We start from the raw sequence: 18,508 nt of genomic DNA, 5'->3' as shown, positions 1-18,508 counted from the left end.
ATCCATCTTTGAAGCGAAATGACGCTTCTCTTCTCAGTCGCTTAGATCTTGAGGGGCTCTGTCCATCTGATAGAATGTAATGCTTTTCTAAATGCAGAAAGGAAGTCAAATTAAATATATCCCTGCGGGCTGCTCTGAGAGCGTCCTTGGGTGTCCAGATGATTATGTTACAGGTGTGAGCCCGTGTCTTTGTGGATCTAAACTTCCTCGGGGCGCCTGGGTGGCTCAGTCGGTTGAGCGGCCGACTTCAGCTCAGGTCATGATCTCGCGGTCTGTGAGTTCGAGTCCCGCGTCGGGCTCTGGGCTGGCAGCTCAGCACACTGTTTCGGATTCTGTGTCTCCCTCTCTCTGACCCTCCCCCATACATGCTCTGTCTCTCTCTGTCTCAAAAACAAACAAACGTTAAAAAAAAAATTAAAAAAAAAAAACTTCCTCTGGGATTGGCTCAGGATAGGGGCGATCTGTATCAAATTCCACTTCAGCATAAATAATAGGGCTTCTGCGCATTTGATTCTTGGATGGAAATGTTCCCCTAATGGAGAGTGTGGCTCACTTATCCTTAAGACAATCTCATTACCAAAGTTCTTACTAATGACCAAGACTTGCCTTTTTCATTTTGCAAAATTGGTTGGAAAAAATGGGCCAACTTTCTGTATGTACCATGTACTATCACTTTCATTAATTTCAATAACTATGGGAGAGGTTGAATATATACCCACACACACAATTCTCTAAGTGAGAAATTGCCACTTTGAACTTACCTCAAAAGCACTTTGCTCATTATATCGGTAAGTTAGTGAATATTTATTTAGTATCTATTATATATATAACATGGTGCTGGCTGTTAAAAAATTCAAAGAAACATTTTAGTTTTAAAACATAACTTTTGGGGCACTTGGGTGGCTCAGTTGGTTAAGCATCTGACTTTGGCTCAGGTCATGATTTCCCAGTTCATGGGTTCGGGCCCCACATCGGGGTCTGTGCTGACAGCTCAGAGCCTGGAGCCTGCTTTGAGTTCTGTGTCTCCCTCTCTCTCTGTCCCTCCCTCGTTCACACTCTGTCTCTCTCTCTCTCTCTCAAAATAAACATTAAAAATTTTTTTAATTAAAAAAATGTAATTTTTCCTGTTAGATATCAACTAGTGATTTCAGTCATTTATCAGGCATTAAGATGTATTTTGCAACTTTGAATAACAAATATACTGGTACCTCGGTTTTCTTTTACAACATAATCTTGCTATCTGCATAGGATTATCAAAGAAATATTACAGGAAATGGGTATAAGGAATATATATTCAGAGCCACATGTGGAACTAAATTACACTCAGGGAGACAATGAGACAATCATGAATGTGCTTTCCAAATGATCAAATATACTTTACTGTAAATAGCCTATTTGTTTTTGGATGAGTTGTATTTAATATATTGCCTCTTTTCTGTATGTGATTAGTTTCTGATAGATTTCTACAGTTTACATGAAACACTCTGTGATTCAGAAATTATCACTGTGAGTAAAAGATAACTTTATGCCCTTTAGAAATAAAGAATTCTTCTTGTCTTCATGAAAGTTAAGAAAATAATCTGCATATATCCATAAATATATATTATGAGTCATGAAAGTTTTAAGTAGAAATAATATATTAAAAAATTACTAATTTTAACTCAGTTATCTTGATATTTAAATTTCTTCATATATTAAATTCCCCAGAGTGTACCTAGTTTTCTACAAGTCATTCCATTTAGTCTTACAAAAAAGATCAGCAATGGATTCAATGAGCCGAAGTCTCATTTCCTAATGACAATATAAGTCATTCAAGAAGAAAAGCCATATTATATAAGAATATACACGCCCCATTAATGAAAATGAAAAAATAGGAAAAATTAAATTTGTGCCACGTTCAACTAGACAACAGCATGGTATTCAATTGCATACCAGAAATTTTCAGTTTGGTTGATCACTACTCTTTTTTTTTTTTTTTTTAACTTTTTTTAATGTTTATTTTTGAGACAGAGCGTGAGCTGGGAGGGGCAGAGAGAGGGAGACACAGAATCCGTTGCAGGTTCTGAGCTGTCAGCACAGAGCCCGACGCAGGGCTCAAACTTACAAACCACGAGATCATGACCTGAGCCAAGGACGCTCAACTGACTGAGCCACCCAGGCGCCCCACTCTTTTCTTAATATATCGAGCCAATGCCAGAGTTCTTCTTGAGTATAGAACAATGGAGAATATTCAAGAAAATGATAACTAACAAGATGCAATTGACTTCATTGTTTGCTTTGAGTCACTTGGCCAACTAATTGGTTGTATCATGTACACGTAATTTCTGAAATTACCTATCATAAATTTCAACTACATTTTGAAGAGAATGGAAATGTATCCAGTGAAACATAATGCATTCCCCATTGGGCAATAACTAGGATATAACTCAGTTTGCACAGAACAATATCAGTTTAGGTTGTTGTCCCAGCATGATTATTAATAGTTCTTGCTTTCCCTCTCATAATACTCCAGTCAAATAATAAATAATGCAGTCACCCTTGTCATAACCAACATACATCATTAAAGGAACATGTCAAGTATCTTCATGATCTACAAAATTATAAAACTCTATGGGCGGGGCTACACACGGAAGTCAGTTCTCCTGCCTAAGCTCTTGGAGAGCAAGAACACAACTTTTGTGTACATTTTGGTTGCTCCCCATGCTCGGCTCAGAGCCTTGCCTAGAGCAGATTCTTGATAAATAGTGGACAAATGGATAAATAAATATTTTAAACACCAATTTCCACAAAGTCCAGTATTATAGCAATGCAGTGATCCCATCAGGGAGATTTAAAAGATGATGAGATTAATTTGACAGGTACCTAAAAAAGCTGTTTGATTTGGTTAGCTAGTCAATTCGGTGACAAACTTCAGCCTGGTTGTTTCTCGCAGTTGTCTGTGGCTTAACACCAACCAATCCAGTTGTACCTCTCATCCCGGAGCCCCACTCTCCATCACCTGTTTCTGTTTTATTTTGGACACATGAAGAAATGTGCACTGAAGGTGAAAGTCTATGTTACATGAATTCTGTGAAGCTAGTGGTGATGACCTCACATTAAGAAATGAAGAGCATTAATTATACTTGGTGAAGCAGAAGTCTTAATAATGTGTGAAAAGATGAAAGGAAAACAGATGAGTGAACTGAATCAGACCTGATTTCAGTGATTGAAATACATCAAAATAACATTCCAGAACCGTTTTTTATGTTAATGCTATATTTACTCCTTCCTGAATGCTAATTAGTGGAAACTCAGCGATAAGTGACAGTGCTTTTTAAAATAATAATTTGTAGAGAATGTCGTTCTGGGTACCTCTTTCCTGAAGGCCAAATTGAGAGCACAAAGAAACTGCCAGAGAGAGGAAGCCTCCCGTGCCACTGGCCAGTGCTCTGTTCTTACAGAAGCCTGAGGATGTGGGCCAGTTGGCATCATCCTTGACATCAGCCTTTATGATCAAGCACGGCTCTCACCCTCTCAGAAACCATCTGTGACTCTGTCATTCACAAATGACTCCAAATCCCTACTGAGTTTATTTTTACTTTCTGCTTTCCTCTCTTAGTTTAATGAGTTCTATAAATTTTGTAGTGTGAAGGGGAATTTCCTATTACTTGCTAGACTTACAAGGTCTCAATGAATACTTCCCACCCCGGAATTCTGGGACTTTTTGAACAGGTTCCTTCAGTCAGGCCCTCCATCAGTTTGCACGTATGTTCAGACCCTTCACTTAGCCGAGATAAAGATTAACTTTAACGATTAGACATGTCTGCTCGCTCCTCAAATCTTCTCTCTCCGGGTATTCTAGTTATTCTCGCTATCGTCTCTATTTGTGACAGTTCCTTCGAGAGATGTGGCAACAAGCTATAGGCACCACAAATTTAGGGTTGTATTGGAAAGGAGTTGTACTTGGTTTTCCAAACCATTCTTGATGACGGCTAACATATTTTTTTTGAACAGTTTGGACCACAATAACAGGGAAATTCCTGCTAATTGCCTCAACATCCCTTTCTTGGCTCCTCACTCAGAGACCTCAAGCCTTTCTTTAGCATTAGACTTGGAAACAAATGGTGTGGATACACCCTAGTTCTGATGCTTCTCGGATACTTGGTCCAGACAAATTCAGGTGACCACTTTAAATCTCTATTCATTTATCTTTAAAGTAAAGATAATAATGCCTCTCAGAGTTATCATGAGGGGGAGAAACTGGACTTACAAATATGAGAGCCTCTAAAATTGAAAGCTGTGCAAGTGCGTCTCATTATTAACAATTCCAACAGTATCATCTATTCCTTTTCTACCTTTCACAACAATTATTGGGGTGGTAGAAATGTGGTAACTTAACCTCCCAACAAAGAAAGCCCAGGACCAGATGGCCTCCCTGGTAAATTCTACCAAACATTTTTTTTTAATATGAAATTTATTGTCAAATTGGTTTCCATACAACACCCAGTGCGCATCCCAACAGGCGCCCTCCTCAATGCCTATCACCCACTTTCCTCTCCCTCTCACCCCCCATCAATCCTTAGTTTATTCTCAGTTTTTAAGAGTCTCTTATGGTTTGGCTCCCTCCCTCTCTAACTTTTTTTTTCCTTTCCCTCCCCCATGGTCTTCTGTTAGGTTTCTCAGGATCCACATAAGAGTGAAAACATATGTATTCTAACAAACGTTTAAAGAAAAATTAACTGCAATCCTTCTCAAACATTTCAAAAAAAATTGAAGTGGAGACAAATATCCAAACTCGTTTTATAAGGTCAACATTACCCTGACACAAAAGCCAAAGACATCCCAAGAAAAGAGAACCATAGGCCAATATCCTTGATGAACATAGATGCAAAAATCTTAGAAAAATACTAGAAAAGAAAATTAATAGCATACTGAGAGGATTATATACCACGATCCAGTGGGACTTACCCTTGGGATGCAAGGACAGTTCAACATATAAAAATTAACCAATGTAGGATGTATGGACGCCTGGGTGGCTCAGTCATTTTAAGTGTCCAACTCTTGATTTAGGCTTAGATCATGATTTCATGATTGGTGAGATCAAGCATGAACTGGGTTCTCTAAATGGATAACCGGTGTAATACATCACATTAGCAGACTGAAAGATAAAGGCACTCAATTGATTGTTTCTTTTGCTGTGCAGAAAATATGAAGTTTGAGGTAGTTCTAGATATCTATTCTTGCTTTTGTTATCTGTACTTTTGGTGCCATACCCATGAAATCATTGCCAAGACCAATATCATAAAACTCTTTCCTTATGTTTACTTCTAGGGGTTTACAACATACAAAAAGCAGCTGTGCTTCTATACACCAATAACAAACTATCCGAAATTAACAAATAATCCTATTTACAATAATATCAAAAGTAATAAAACACTTAGGGATAAATTTAACCAAGGAGGTAAAAGACCTGTACACTAAACACTATGAAATATGAATGAAAAAAAGTGAAGAAGATACAAATAATGGGAAGATATTCTGTGCTCATGAATTGGGAGAATTTATTTTGTTCAAATGTCAAGCCTAAAGCAATCTACAGATTCAATGCAATCCCTATCAAAATTTCAATGGCATTTTTCGTAGAAATAGAACAAACAATCCTAAAGTTTATATGGAACCACAAAAGACCCTGAACAGCCAAAGCAATCTTGAGAAGAGAGAACAAAGCTGGAGGAGGCATACTTCCTGATGTCAAACACGATGGGCTTGGCATAAAAACAGACACATAGACACATGAAAAAGAATCCAGGGCCCAGAAATAAATCCACCCTTCTATGGCCAATTAATTTCTGACAAAGAGGCCAAAAATAAGGATTATTTTTTCAATAAATGGTGTTGGGAAAACTGGATAGCCACACACCAAAGTATAAAACTGGATTCCTTTCACACACCATATAGAAAAATCAACTCGAAATGGATCAAGACTTGAGTGTAAGACCTGACACTGTGAAATTCCTTGACAAAAACTTATGGTGTAAGTTCCTTGATATTGGTTTTGGCAATGATTTTTTTGGATTTGATACCAAAAGTAAAGGCAATAAAAGCAAAAGTATTCAAGTGGGACTACATGAAGCTAAAAAGCTTCCACAAAGCAAAAGAAACCACCCATGAAATGAAAGTCAACCTATGGAATGGAAGAGAATAGTTGCAAATCATATCTGATTGGGGGTTAATATCCAAAATGTATAAAGAACTCACACAACTCAGTGGCAAAATACCCCTGATCTGAGTTAAAAATGGGCAGAGAAACAGAATGGACATTTTCCCAAAGAAGACACATCGATGGCTAACAGGCACATGAAAAGGTGTTCAACATCACTAATCATCATGGAAATATAAATCAAAACTATAGTGACAATGTCACCCGTCACAATGGCTGTCATCAAAAAGACAAGACATAACAAGTGTTGGGGAGGAGGTAGAGAAAGGGTGACCCTGATGCATGCTGGTGGGAATGTACATTGGTGCAGACACTATGGAAACTAGTATGGAGATTCTTTAAAAAATTAAAAATAGAACTACCGTATGATTCAGCTATTCCATTTCTGGGTATATATATCCAAAGGAAATGAAACCTTTATCTCAAAGACATAGCTGCACTCCCATGTTTATTGCAGAATTATTTGCAATAGCCAAGGTATGAAAACAACCTATATGTTTACTAACAGATGAATGAATAAAGAAGATCTGGTATGTAAGTGTAATAGAACACTATTCCACACAAGAAATAATTAAATCCTGCCATTTGGATCTTGAGGGTATTGGGCTAAGTGAAATAAGTCAGACAAAAAATAAAAAGTACTGTATGATCCCACTAGTATGTACAATCTAAAAACACCGAACAAAACATAGAAGCAGAGAGTAGAATGGTGGCTAGGTGCTGAGGGTGAGGAATGGGGAGATGCTGGTCAAAGGGTGCAAACTTTCAGTTATACGATGAGTGACTTCTGGGAATCTAATATTCAGCATGGCATCTAATAGTGCATAATACTACTGTACTGCATACTTAAAAGTTGCTAAGAGGGGCATCTGGGTGGCTCCGTCAGTTGTGTCCGACTCTTGATTTTGGCTCAGGTCATAGTCTCATGGTTTGCGGGATCCAGCCCCTCATGGGGCTCTGTGCTGACAGCGCAGAGCCTGTTTGGGACTCTCTCTCTCTCTCTTTCTCTCTCTCTCTTTCTCTCTCCCTTTCTCTCTGTCCCTTCCCTGCGCACACATAAGCTCTCTCTCTCAAAATACATAAATAAACTTTAAAAAGTTGCTAATAGATGGTAAATGTTAAATGTTCTCACCACACACACACACACAAACACACAAAAGAAAGAAATGGTAATTATGTGATGAGATGGAGGTGTTAGCAAAGGCTATGGTGGTAGTCATTTTGCAACATGTAAGTGTGTCAAATTGGCAACTTGCACATTCTAAACTTACACATGTTCTATGTCATTTATATCTCAGTAAAACTGGAAAAAATACTAAGAAAAAAATGCAAGTGCATCATAGATATGGAGAATAGAATACAAAAGGTCAACAGATCTATAATATGACTCCCAAATCTATACACCTAACTCAGCTATATCTCTTGAACTCCAGACTGAAATATTCACACTGATTAATAACTGTACTTGGATATCCACTGAACCTTATACATATTCATTTATTAAATTAACAAATATTTTTACTTTTTTATTTTTTTAAAAAGTGTATTTATTTTTGAGACAGAAAGAGAGACAGAGTGTAAGTGGGGGAGGGGCAGAGAGGGAAGGACACAGAATCCGAAGCAGGCTCCAGGCTCTGCGCTGTCAGCACAGAGCCCGATGTGGGGCTCGAATCCACGAACCATGAGATCATAACTTGGGCCAAAGACAGACACTTAACTGACTGAGCCACCCAGGGGTCCCTTAAGTCAACAAATATTTTTAAATAATATTCACAAAATTTAACTGGAGTATCCCCTCAGAACTACACCTTCTCCGAACAATCATGAGGTAGGTCTTATAGATTCAAATTTTGTTAATTTACCCCTCTTCTACATTGCCTTTGTGTTTACTGTAACAGCCTCCTAAATGTGTCTTTTTGGGCCCAGTCTTGCATTTCTTTTAACTCATCTACACAGAAGCCCGGCTGATGTTTCTAAAGTGCAAGTATGATCATGCTACTTTTCTGATCGAACCCCATTAAGGACTCCCCATTAATTTTAGAGAAATGCCACGGTGAGTGATTTGACTTCCAAGGACTCACTTCTTCTACAGCCTCGGTTTTACTGTGTTCCCACTGCACTTCAGGCTCCAGCCACCCTACGCCCTCTGCAGCCCCCTCTGCCAGAAACAAGTCTCTACTGTTCCATCCCTCCTGCCACACCTTGACACTTGTTTACCTTTGAATCCCAGCTTAGGTTTTAGGCTTTCTTTGACCTTCCACATCCACCTTTAAGACTGGGCAAAAAAGCCCCTCCTAAGTGCTCCTTTACAGCTGGTGCTTAGTTTCAGCCCAACGCTGATGCAGGAACTCTCCTTCACTGTTTGTCCACAAGCTCAACCAGACCTTCAATTTGTTGTGAGCAAGCACTGTGTCTAATTTACACGTGTATTCTCAGTGCCTAATCCAGAGCATTACACATGGGAGGTATTTGTTAAGTTATTGTTGCATCGATTAAAAAAATAGAGAAGTGAAATAGTCCATATTAGTAGTAATTTTTGTAGTTGAACAACACAGATTTGTTTTCTTCACTGGTTTCCCATCTACATCACTAAACTCAAGTTTTATGTCTCACCATTTCCAAAAAAGACTCCACTTTCGTTCTGCAAAATTAAGCTGAATAACTTCGATTTTAAAACTCAGAAATGGCAAAAGGATCTTTAAACACAATTTGGTGAAGATTTTGGAAGGTGGGAGATTTTGATTGTCCTCAGTGTTACCTGAATTTAATTATTTCTTCATGTTGCCAAAATGCTAATTTCTGCAAACGTTCCTATTTTCCCTACTTCCCTACACCCTAAAAAGGAGGGGTAATAAAAACCATTCTTCAGGCACACACACACACAAAGAAGGAAGAGGCACGGCCAAAAACAGAGACAGAGCCTTGTTTAGTTCCGATATCAAATCTTAAAAATAAGCAAAAAGAAATTATCTGGTATTCAACTAAATACAGGTTCTGTTTCAGAAACTTGTTGTAGAGGAGTTTGTGTGAATTTCTATCATTTAGGTGAGATAGCCCCTCCTGGGACCCAGGTTGAACCAAGTCTACTATGGGGGCAAAGTAAACCAATAGTAAAAATAAGTAGGGATATGATCAATTCTAGAATGTCAACTAGAGGAATACTAACCAGACAGGGAAAGTACACGGGACCTTGATTTTGATGGCTGAAGGTATTTACTTGCAGGGACACGTGTGGGGGAGGAAACCTCAATTCTGTGTTCATTATGTGATGTGTGTGTGTGTGTGCGCGCGCGTGTGTGTGCGCATGTGCGCGTGTGTGCGTGCACACACACATGCGCATGCCTGGCTTGTGGACATCTTTGCATGCAAGACACAGTCAAGGAAAATGAAGACAGTTGTCAGAGGATGAGAAGTAGAGATACAGGAACCAGTTTTATTTTTCTGTGTAAATATGTAAAAGCCATAATCACACACAATGCAATTAAAAACACAAAAGAATGACAAGAAAAAGGAAGGTATTTTTGTTTTAAGTCAGAAATCTCATGACAAGACATTTGGAAAACAGAAAAGAAATTGACAGTTACAGTGACAACAGAGATCAGAATTTTACAGAGAAAGAGTTTGTGAATGACTCAAATATACTTGGAAGGTAACAAATCACATTGTAATGGCCTGTAAATACATCCTTACAGGAATGTCCAAAAGGAGTCAATGTGAAAACTGTATGTATGAGTTTTGGCCATAATCTACTTTATGTTTACTTCAAATATTTGGGAATGCAAATATTGATGAAGGTTTTCCCCAAGTCTCTTGTCACAAAGTCTAACTTTGGAACAGATCCATCTGAGACAGCAGTCTGCATGCTGCCTGGATGTGAGGGAAAGGCATAGGGATTAAGGAAAGACTTCAAAATCAATTGCTTCTAGTTTGAAATGACTGCCAGTATTCTACAGGATAGGAATTTTCTGCATAAAACGTTCTATTGCTATTGAAAAATAAAATTGAACACATCTCATTTGCTTTTAGAGTATACCATTTTGTCTTTTTGTTTTGATTTGTTTTGAGTAGTATATTTAGGTTTTCCTTGGTCATTTCCACAGAAAAACAAGTTTTTAAAAAAAAAACAACAACAATTGGGAATAAATGAGTATTGGCTATCACCGATGGCTAAATCACCCTCATGTTTTCAAACCAGGGCAGCTCCTAAAGACATAGACACATTTACACAATTATATTTGTCTGGTCACTGTTACTGTAGTCGCTTTCTAAATTAATTCATAGGGTCAAACCACTTTCCCTTTAAATGAACACAATGTCTCCTTTGGAAGGGGACATCCATACAAAGATATTTAGCAGAAATGCTAACATGCCAGTGGAAGCAATTAAACATATCAAATAAAGCATTTTCTAAATTACTATTTTATTTACTCTATGAAAGCTAATAAATAAATAATTTTTGCATATCTCATTAGTTAATATACTAACTTAGTAGACTTAGTAGATCCATCATTTCAGGTATATATTTACAAAACATAATGCCAAATATATTCTAATTATGGAAGGTACTTTCCACACCTTCCATATGCTTTTATTATTTTTTCAGAAAGATACTCAAAGATGACACATTTACTTGTAAATTTTAGAAAAACATGCCTCCAAGAAATCAAGTTTTATAATATATATTTTTGGTGTATGGATATACAATAGTACTTTTTAAAATTAAATATGCCTTGAAAAACAATTCGAGTCAGTCCATTTGATAGAAATGTCAGCAAGCTCATAGATTTATAAGCAATTAGCAGAAAGTTACTCTATTTGAATAGAAAGTATTGTAGGAAAAAGAAATGGAAAGAGTGCTTATGCGTCATTCTATTGGAGGAGAGGTTTTGGGGAATCAGAAATCATACTGGTGAGCTATCACTTGAGTTTTGATACCAATTATACCAGAAAATTTTATTTCTATATTTTAGGGATTTCGTGTGATTTCCTTCTTTCTCTTTATATATATGTATATACATATATATATACATATATATACATATACATATGTATATATATGTATATATATATGTATATATATATATGTATATGTATATATACATATACAAATATATATATACATATATATTTTTTTTAACTTACCAGAGGGTTGGCAACATTTCATTAAAAAAATTTTTTTTTCATGTTTATTTATTTTTCAGAGGGAGAGAGGCAGGGAGTGAGTGGGGGAGGGGGCAGAGAGAGAGAGAGAGGGAGACACAGCATCTGAAGCAGTATTTGAATAACAACATATTAAAACATAGACGGGTATGAAAAACAGTTTAATCGGTAATTTTAAAACTGTCAGGTCATGAATAATAGATGGGAATGAAAGAATATAAATGACTTAGGATCAGGGTGAATGAGGCAACTAACATTACAGAAGTCCACACAGCAGTGGAATGGGGGAGAAAATGTGATCTTAGCATAGTGGTCATTCACATATGGAAGCACTCAGAATGATAACGTATCTTAGTACACTCAATGATGAGATGTTTCTGGTTATGTTAAGAACAATATTTTTGGGGCGCCTGGGTGGCCCAGTCAGTTAAGAGCCCAACTCTTGGTTTTGGCTCAGGTCATGATCTCACAATTTATGGGTTCAAGCCCTGAGTTAGGCTCTACACTGACAGCGCAGAGCCTGCTTGGGATTCTCTCTCTCCCTTTCTCTCTGCCCCTCCCTTCCCAACACTCTCTCTCTCTCTCAAAATGAATAAAATAAACTTTAAAAAAAGAAAAATTTTTACATGTATAGCTGAAATAGGTAAATACTTGCTATTCTCATATTATGCTCGTGATCGCTTAATTAGCCCTTGAATTTATTTTGATTTTCAAGGTAGTTAGTTTTTTATTTTCTTTTTCAGAATCTAAACCAAGTCAAGGCATTTCTTGAAATTCAACGGCTTTTAAGTTTGGGAATGTCCAAATGAATGTTAATAATCTTCCGGTTCACCCCACTCAATAACTGCCTCATCATTCATGCGCAGAATGAGGTAAGAAAGAAGCTGAAAGAGATTCTGCCAGAGTAAGAGAGAGACGTAAAAGGAGAGTCCGCTCACATCTACCTCACAGCGTTCACCAGCAAAGGCGACATCACAGAGGCACTGGAACTTGTTGACCAGGTCCTGGCACAGACCTCCATGGAAGCAGGGATCAGAGGCACACTCATCGATGTCCTTTTCACACCTTGAAAATAAACAGAACCAGCAGAAGCCTTGGTCTTTGTTGAGCAAACTGGCTGTGAAATGGGGAAAGGAAAAAACTCACCTCACCTACTTGGAACAGTGCAGTCTCATTTACCAGTTGCCACGCAACTTACATATTCCTAATAACGGGGGAGAGATTCCTTAAAATTCCCGTAACAAATTTTGTTTTTAAGGGAAACGATTTGTAGACACACACACACACACACACACACACACACACACACACACAATTAGAATGAGAAAACAGGTGCAAATAGTGAGAAACCAAGAAAAACCTGAAGAAACCAGTTTGTTCCTGAAGAGCATTAGGGTCTTTGCCACTTGTGGGTCAGTTTATTGGGGGCACATAGGAACCATGGGTGAGGCTGAATTTGCCAACCTGGAGGATACAGAGCAGGCCCAGGCTCCGGCTGCGAGGCTGCTAATGAATCCAGGCCTTCAGGCTGTGGGGGGAAAGAAAGTCCTTCAAAACTAGGGGGGGAATTGGTTTATTCTGGGAGATTTGGGATTATTTTCCTTTGGAATCCCATTGTTTTTTTTTTAACAAAAAGCAAAAGTAGATATTTAGAAAATTTCAGTTGCTAATAAATATGTTTCATAGCTAAGTGTCATTTTTAAATAGTCAGAACGACTTTCAAAAGCCAAGTTTTCCCAAACAAGTGATATAGCAACTCTAAAAAGTGTATTGAAATTTTCCTCTTCCCTGGGATGCTGTCATCTTTCACCTACTCTTGTTATTTATGGAACAACTTGTTCTTCCGTATATTCACCGATTAATTCGCCAGCCACTCATGCAGTCATTCAGTAGATATGTATTTAGCATTTGCCATTCGCCAAACACGCTGTTAGGTCTCAGGATAGAGCAGTAACTAAGGCATCTCTTTTACTTTGGGAAATTCATATCAAATGTTAGCTTCAAGAATCCCTAAAGAGAAGCTTACAATGTCGAAGCGTAACGTCAACAATTTTTCATTCCCCACCTCCCAAAAGGTACCACTTGCATGCATGAATCATCAGCTAATCACTAGGCTTAAAATGAAGAGAAATGAAGGGGTGAGTGGGGAGGCCCAACCCAAGGTATAAAGGAAAAAAGAAAAAGATTTCTTCCCAGAAAAACAGCTCCTTATCCCCTTGGATACCAAGCATAGCTGAGACATTCTGTTTTCCCTTTTTGGCTCCGGCTTCTGGCCTGGAAGGAGACTTCTCCGATTAGATCTGAACAAAAGCTGACAACTTGCGAGAGCCTGCCAAGCACTCCGTCCTGGGTGGACCAGAGTGTCCACACCATTCATCATTTACAACCTGCCAGGATGACACTATAAAGTTGGGGGGTTAGCCAGGCAGAAGAGGAGGCAATTTGCAGGAAGACAGCTTTTCAATATCTTTTGGCGTTATGGAAGTCACATTCCCCTAGGCCTTCAGAGATTATCTAGTATTTTCCAGGCCTCTTCCAGCTACTCTTTCTCCATTTCTTACCTATTTCTCTTTGGAACTAAATGGTGTATCACACATGCGTATTCCTTATAAACATTATTGGAGCTTTCATTAGAGGTTAATTAATACATGGAAAATCAAAATAAATAAATCCATTAACATGCAACGAATTAACTAACGATGCCTAAGGACTTTGAAAAGTACAGAAGCTATTGAGCACGTGTTCACTCTTTTAGAAATCCATTTGCCACAGAGAAGTTTATCCAGATGAAAGAGTCTTGGGAGAGGAAAGAAAACTTGGAGCTTCCTTTTCTTACCACATTTTAAACAAATACTTTGCATTTATTTATTTATTTACTTACTTACTTACTTACAGAGACAGTGTGCACGTGTGTGTGTGAGCAGGAGTGGGGTAGAGGGAGAGGGAGAGAGAGAGTCTTGGATAGCCCAACACAAGAGTTTGATCTCATGACCATGAGACATGACGAGAGCCGAAATCAAGAATTGGATGCTGAACCGACTGAGCCACCCAGGCACCCCAATAATTTGCATTTAAATGCAATATTTTTTTTTAAATTTCTAACGTTTATTTTTAAGAGAGAGAGACAGAGCATGAGCAGGGGAGGGGGAGGGGAAGAGAGAGAAGGAGACAGAATCTGAAGCAGGCTCCAGGCTCTGAGCTCTCAGCACAGAGCCTGATGTGGGGTTCAAACCCACAAATTGTGAGACCATGACCTGAGCCGAAGTCAGATGCTTAACCGACTGAGTCACCCAGGTGCCCCATTATTATTTTTTAATGTTTATTTATTTATTTTGAGAGAAAGAGAGCATGAGTAGGGGAGGGGCAGAGACAGAGGAGAGAGAGAATCCCAAGCAGGCTCCGTGCTGGCAGTGCAGAGTTCAATGTGGGGCTCGATCCCACGGCCCTGGGATCATGACCTGAGTCAAAATCAACACTTGGATACTTAGCTGACTGAGCCACTCAGGTGTTCTCTCCCCACCCCATTTTTAAAGATTATTTTTTTAAACAAATGTGGGAGGAAAAGGAAATGTTTGTTGTAAATAGGCATAATGTATGAATAGCAGAGGAAAATCATCCAAGGCTTTGGATGAGTCTATGCATTGTGCCATTGAACATTAATGTGACATTAAGTTGTGACACCGAGGCAGGGAATAACCAGCACTTAAATATAGTGAAAGAATTCTTCAAAATTTAGGATAAGGAAATATTTGCACTATTTCAGAGGTGTATGGAATTGGAGGCCAATTGAATGGTCTCTGTGTTAGCAATATGTGGCATGGTAAAAATTGGTACCATAAAAAGTAGAATATGATCCAAGGTTATGTCTTTCGATGCACATATATGCTTGGACTGCCCGTGCCATTTAGAGCCAACCACTGGAAGCAGACTGTAAAGGCAGGAACTCGATTTGTCATTGAACATTGAAAGGGCAAAATGTAAGTATATCCTAGACTGCCTGCTGTTTTGTAAAAAGGCAAAAGAGCTGAATCTGTGTAGTGCCCAAAGAGCCAGCTGGAAAAGAGAAAATTCAAAACTGTAATTGTCACAGAGCACAAATATATCTATTATTTTATTAACTACTCTTTTGAGAAAAATTAATCAGTCAAAATCTCATTGTCAAGTGCTTTGTATTCTAATTTATGCAATCTGTTCAATGCAGGAATTCTGGTCAGAAATTACTATCTTATCCTGAATGGCATATGAGATGAAGGAGCACTTTTTCCATTTTCTGTTAATTGTTGCAAACATAGATTTATTCATTTAGGTGAGCACATTCAAAAGATGAGCACAGGCTTTGAAGGCAGCTCAACCCTTCTGCAGCATATACCTGGATACATCTGACCTGTAACTTAATCAATCCCTCAGCCTCAGTTTATGTAAAGGAAAAGTGGAAATAATAACACCTAGAGATAGAAGTGCTTAGGTGGCTCAGTCAGTTGAGCATCTGACTCTTGATTTTGGCTAAGGTGATGATCCCAGGGTTGTGGGATTGAGTCCTGCATTGGGCTCTGTGCTGTGCATGGAGGCTGCTTAAGATTCTCTCTCTCTCTCTCTCTCTCTGCCCCTCTACCCCACTCACGTGCTCTCTCTTTCTCTAAAATAAAAATAAATAAATAACAAGTAGGGATAACACTTATAAGATGCACGACTTAGTGCTCAACAAATGGTTAATTATTATCTGCTTCTATAGAGGTCTGCATCTATATCCTATAGAACCCTGGTTTATAATCATTTTGGGGACATTGATCCTTTTGAGAATCTGATAAAAGCTGTGAAGTATGTCCCTTTTTCTTATCTTTGACCTCATCTTCAGCTAGTCAAACACATATCTAAATTTGCCTACATTTTCAGCCAGCCACAGACTGTCTAAAGCCATTGTCCAACTCCGTATCACCAATCCTTGTATTATGTGAAGAACTGTTGAAGGGTTTCTCTGGGAAAGACAGACTCTTATGGGTAAGGTATATATACTTGTAGGGTTCTAGGTAATTCTATGAGGCAATCTTTCAGGTATATTTTTACTTTACTTCAACAACAACTATATTTGCATCATGTATGAGAGGTAGTGGGAAAGAAACATGAATCCAGAAGTACTTATCAGAAAGAAAAATACCACATTTTTTCAAAGACATATTTTCCTATTTGAAGTCGTGGCTAATAAAGTGTTCTTTACTTTGACCTAAACTGTAATTTTTCTTTTTTTTTTAAATTATTTGACTCTGGTTGGACCCATATTTCAGCATGGATTTTCCTATGGGAACTGAGATGAAAAATTAGAGAAATCAACTTTGAATAATCCCCCTGTTCTTCAGCCCAGAATTTTCTTCTATGAAGTTCTAATGTGACTCACCATTCCCCAGTAAAACCTGGCGGGCACAGACATTTTAATTCGCCCTGGAACTCTGAGCAGTTGCCTCCGCTGTAGCAAGTGAGATTTGTCTTCTCATTCCCACAGACTGTTGAGGGTAATCTGGTGTGTCTAGAGAGATAAAAGTAACAGCCACAGCTGTTCATCTTGTTCATTTCATTCAAGAAAACTTTTTGGAAAAGTTCATATATGGAGTCAATGCCAAACTAATTAAGTACTCAGGCTGGCTGAGCTACAGATGCTTAATGGTGCTACATTATACCCAAATCTCTTTCTTTTAGTAAACAGCTCCTGCTGGAGGGTGCTAGAACAAGCATAGCTATATATCTTCCATTTCTACACAGTTTTCATTGGTGAGATAAGATCTGTGCTGTGGGGTGGCAATAAATTTAGGGGTGGGAAGAAACTTGCTCTAGCTTGTTTTGCTGCTGCTTTGCTAATAAATCAACACAGGCCAAAGGAAAACTGCATCTCTGTAAAGGCCAGGAAAGCCAGGACAGCGGTCTGGTACCCACGCACTCATGCGATTTCTCTGTAGGCTTTCAGAGCTGAACTCCTGTTGCCCTGCCAACACTTGCTGTTCCCTATATCATGATTCATAGCTTAGTGGAACGCAAGCCAAATCCATCTGGGAGGATTGTGTATGGCACTCAGTGGCAACTACATGCGAATGCAGAGTGTGGCTCTTTTGTATAACCACAAAGCTGTACCTGTTAAGGAATCCTTATGAAAGGCAGAACAAATTGTTAGAAGCTAAGCAGAACTTGACTGCAAGGCACAAGATCCACGGGTGTGAAGGGATTGATTAAAAAGATTTTAAGGGTATTGTGCTGGTCCTTTGACCCACTGTGCATGGTATCTGATACATAATTAATGTTCAGGAGATATAAGATGAATTTAATTTTGTCGTGTTGTGTGTGCGGCAGCTAATATGGAGAAATTAGCCTGTATGACGGTAAGTGTGTCTCTTCCCATAAGAGCTAATCAATTCGACTTTAAAAAGAAAATATCATAAGGACTTTTCAAAAGAACCAAAAATGTCAACCAGCTTTGAAAGAGGTCAATTAGCAATGCAAATGTGAAGCTTTGTATACATCTTACGTTTAATAAACAAGGTTTGAATCTCATTAGAAGGTACTTTTGAGAACTTTAATCTTTGAGAACTTGACTTTGATAAATTAGGCAGGAAAAATGTACTGGAGAACTAGTTACTGGGGCATATATGTTTACTTTACTTATCCGAAGTCACTGTGGCAATACTATTAATTTTGATCCTGAATGTCTTTTGCTTTTAAGCAGGCAGTTTGCCTGTTGGCAAATGAGTCCTTGTTAACTCATGGGAAGTGACACATAACTGGAATGTCAACACTTAACACCTAATACGGTGCCTTGCCTTCACAGGTTCTGAACAACAATAAATGTTGTGGAGATAAATACATTTTCTTACAGGTACGGCTACGTGTTCTGTCTGCTAGGAGATTCATCCCATTAGGGTACCACCTCTGAGTTAGTGTAATGCCTACAGGCTGCCAACCCACTCCAGGTGTTCTTGCCAAAGTCTGGGAATGTATTACTTGTTATTAACAACCTTCTCACCTCCCCATAATGACTCAATTGTTTAGTAAATTTAAAAGCAGTATGAGTTAGAAAAACAATAATGAAGTCTACTTACGTGGAAATATTGAAGCAATGTGACTTAGCTGGAAAATATTGATTCTTATTTCTATTTATGTAACATG

The 18,508-nt window shown here is 38.3% G+C and overlaps 1 protein-coding gene across 6 annotated transcripts in view; it reads right to left on the bottom strand.

Moving 5' to 3' along the window:
- The window catches only part of CRB1 (crumbs cell polarity complex component 1), a 209,474-nt gene that overhangs the window by 22,591 nt on the left and 168,375 nt on the right, over window positions 1-18,508 (bottom strand). For 4 of the 6 annotated variants that reach the window (XM_060644020.3, XM_081791902.1, XM_060644023.3 and 1 more), the window contains 2 exons: window positions 16,752-16,880; window positions 12,298-12,424 (listed from right to left, as the gene is read on the bottom strand). In XM_060644020.3, the coding sequence (XP_060500003.3) occupies window positions 12,298-12,424; window positions 16,752-16,880 (256 nt within the window). The remainder of the gene's footprint in view (window positions 1-12,297; window positions 12,425-16,751; window positions 16,881-18,508) is intronic. The other 2 variants (XM_060644021.3, XM_060644022.3) reach the window with 2 other exon arrangements.

Source organism: Panthera onca, chromosome F1 (assembly GCF_046562875.1).
Source record: "Panthera onca isolate mPanOnc1 chromosome F1, mPanOnc1 haplotype 2, whole genome shotgun sequence".
Classification (NCBI taxonomy): domain Eukaryota; kingdom Metazoa; phylum Chordata; class Mammalia; order Carnivora; family Felidae; genus Panthera; species Panthera onca.
Note: the sequence above shows the minus strand (reverse complement) of the source record. Positions and strands in the feature narration are given on the sequence as shown.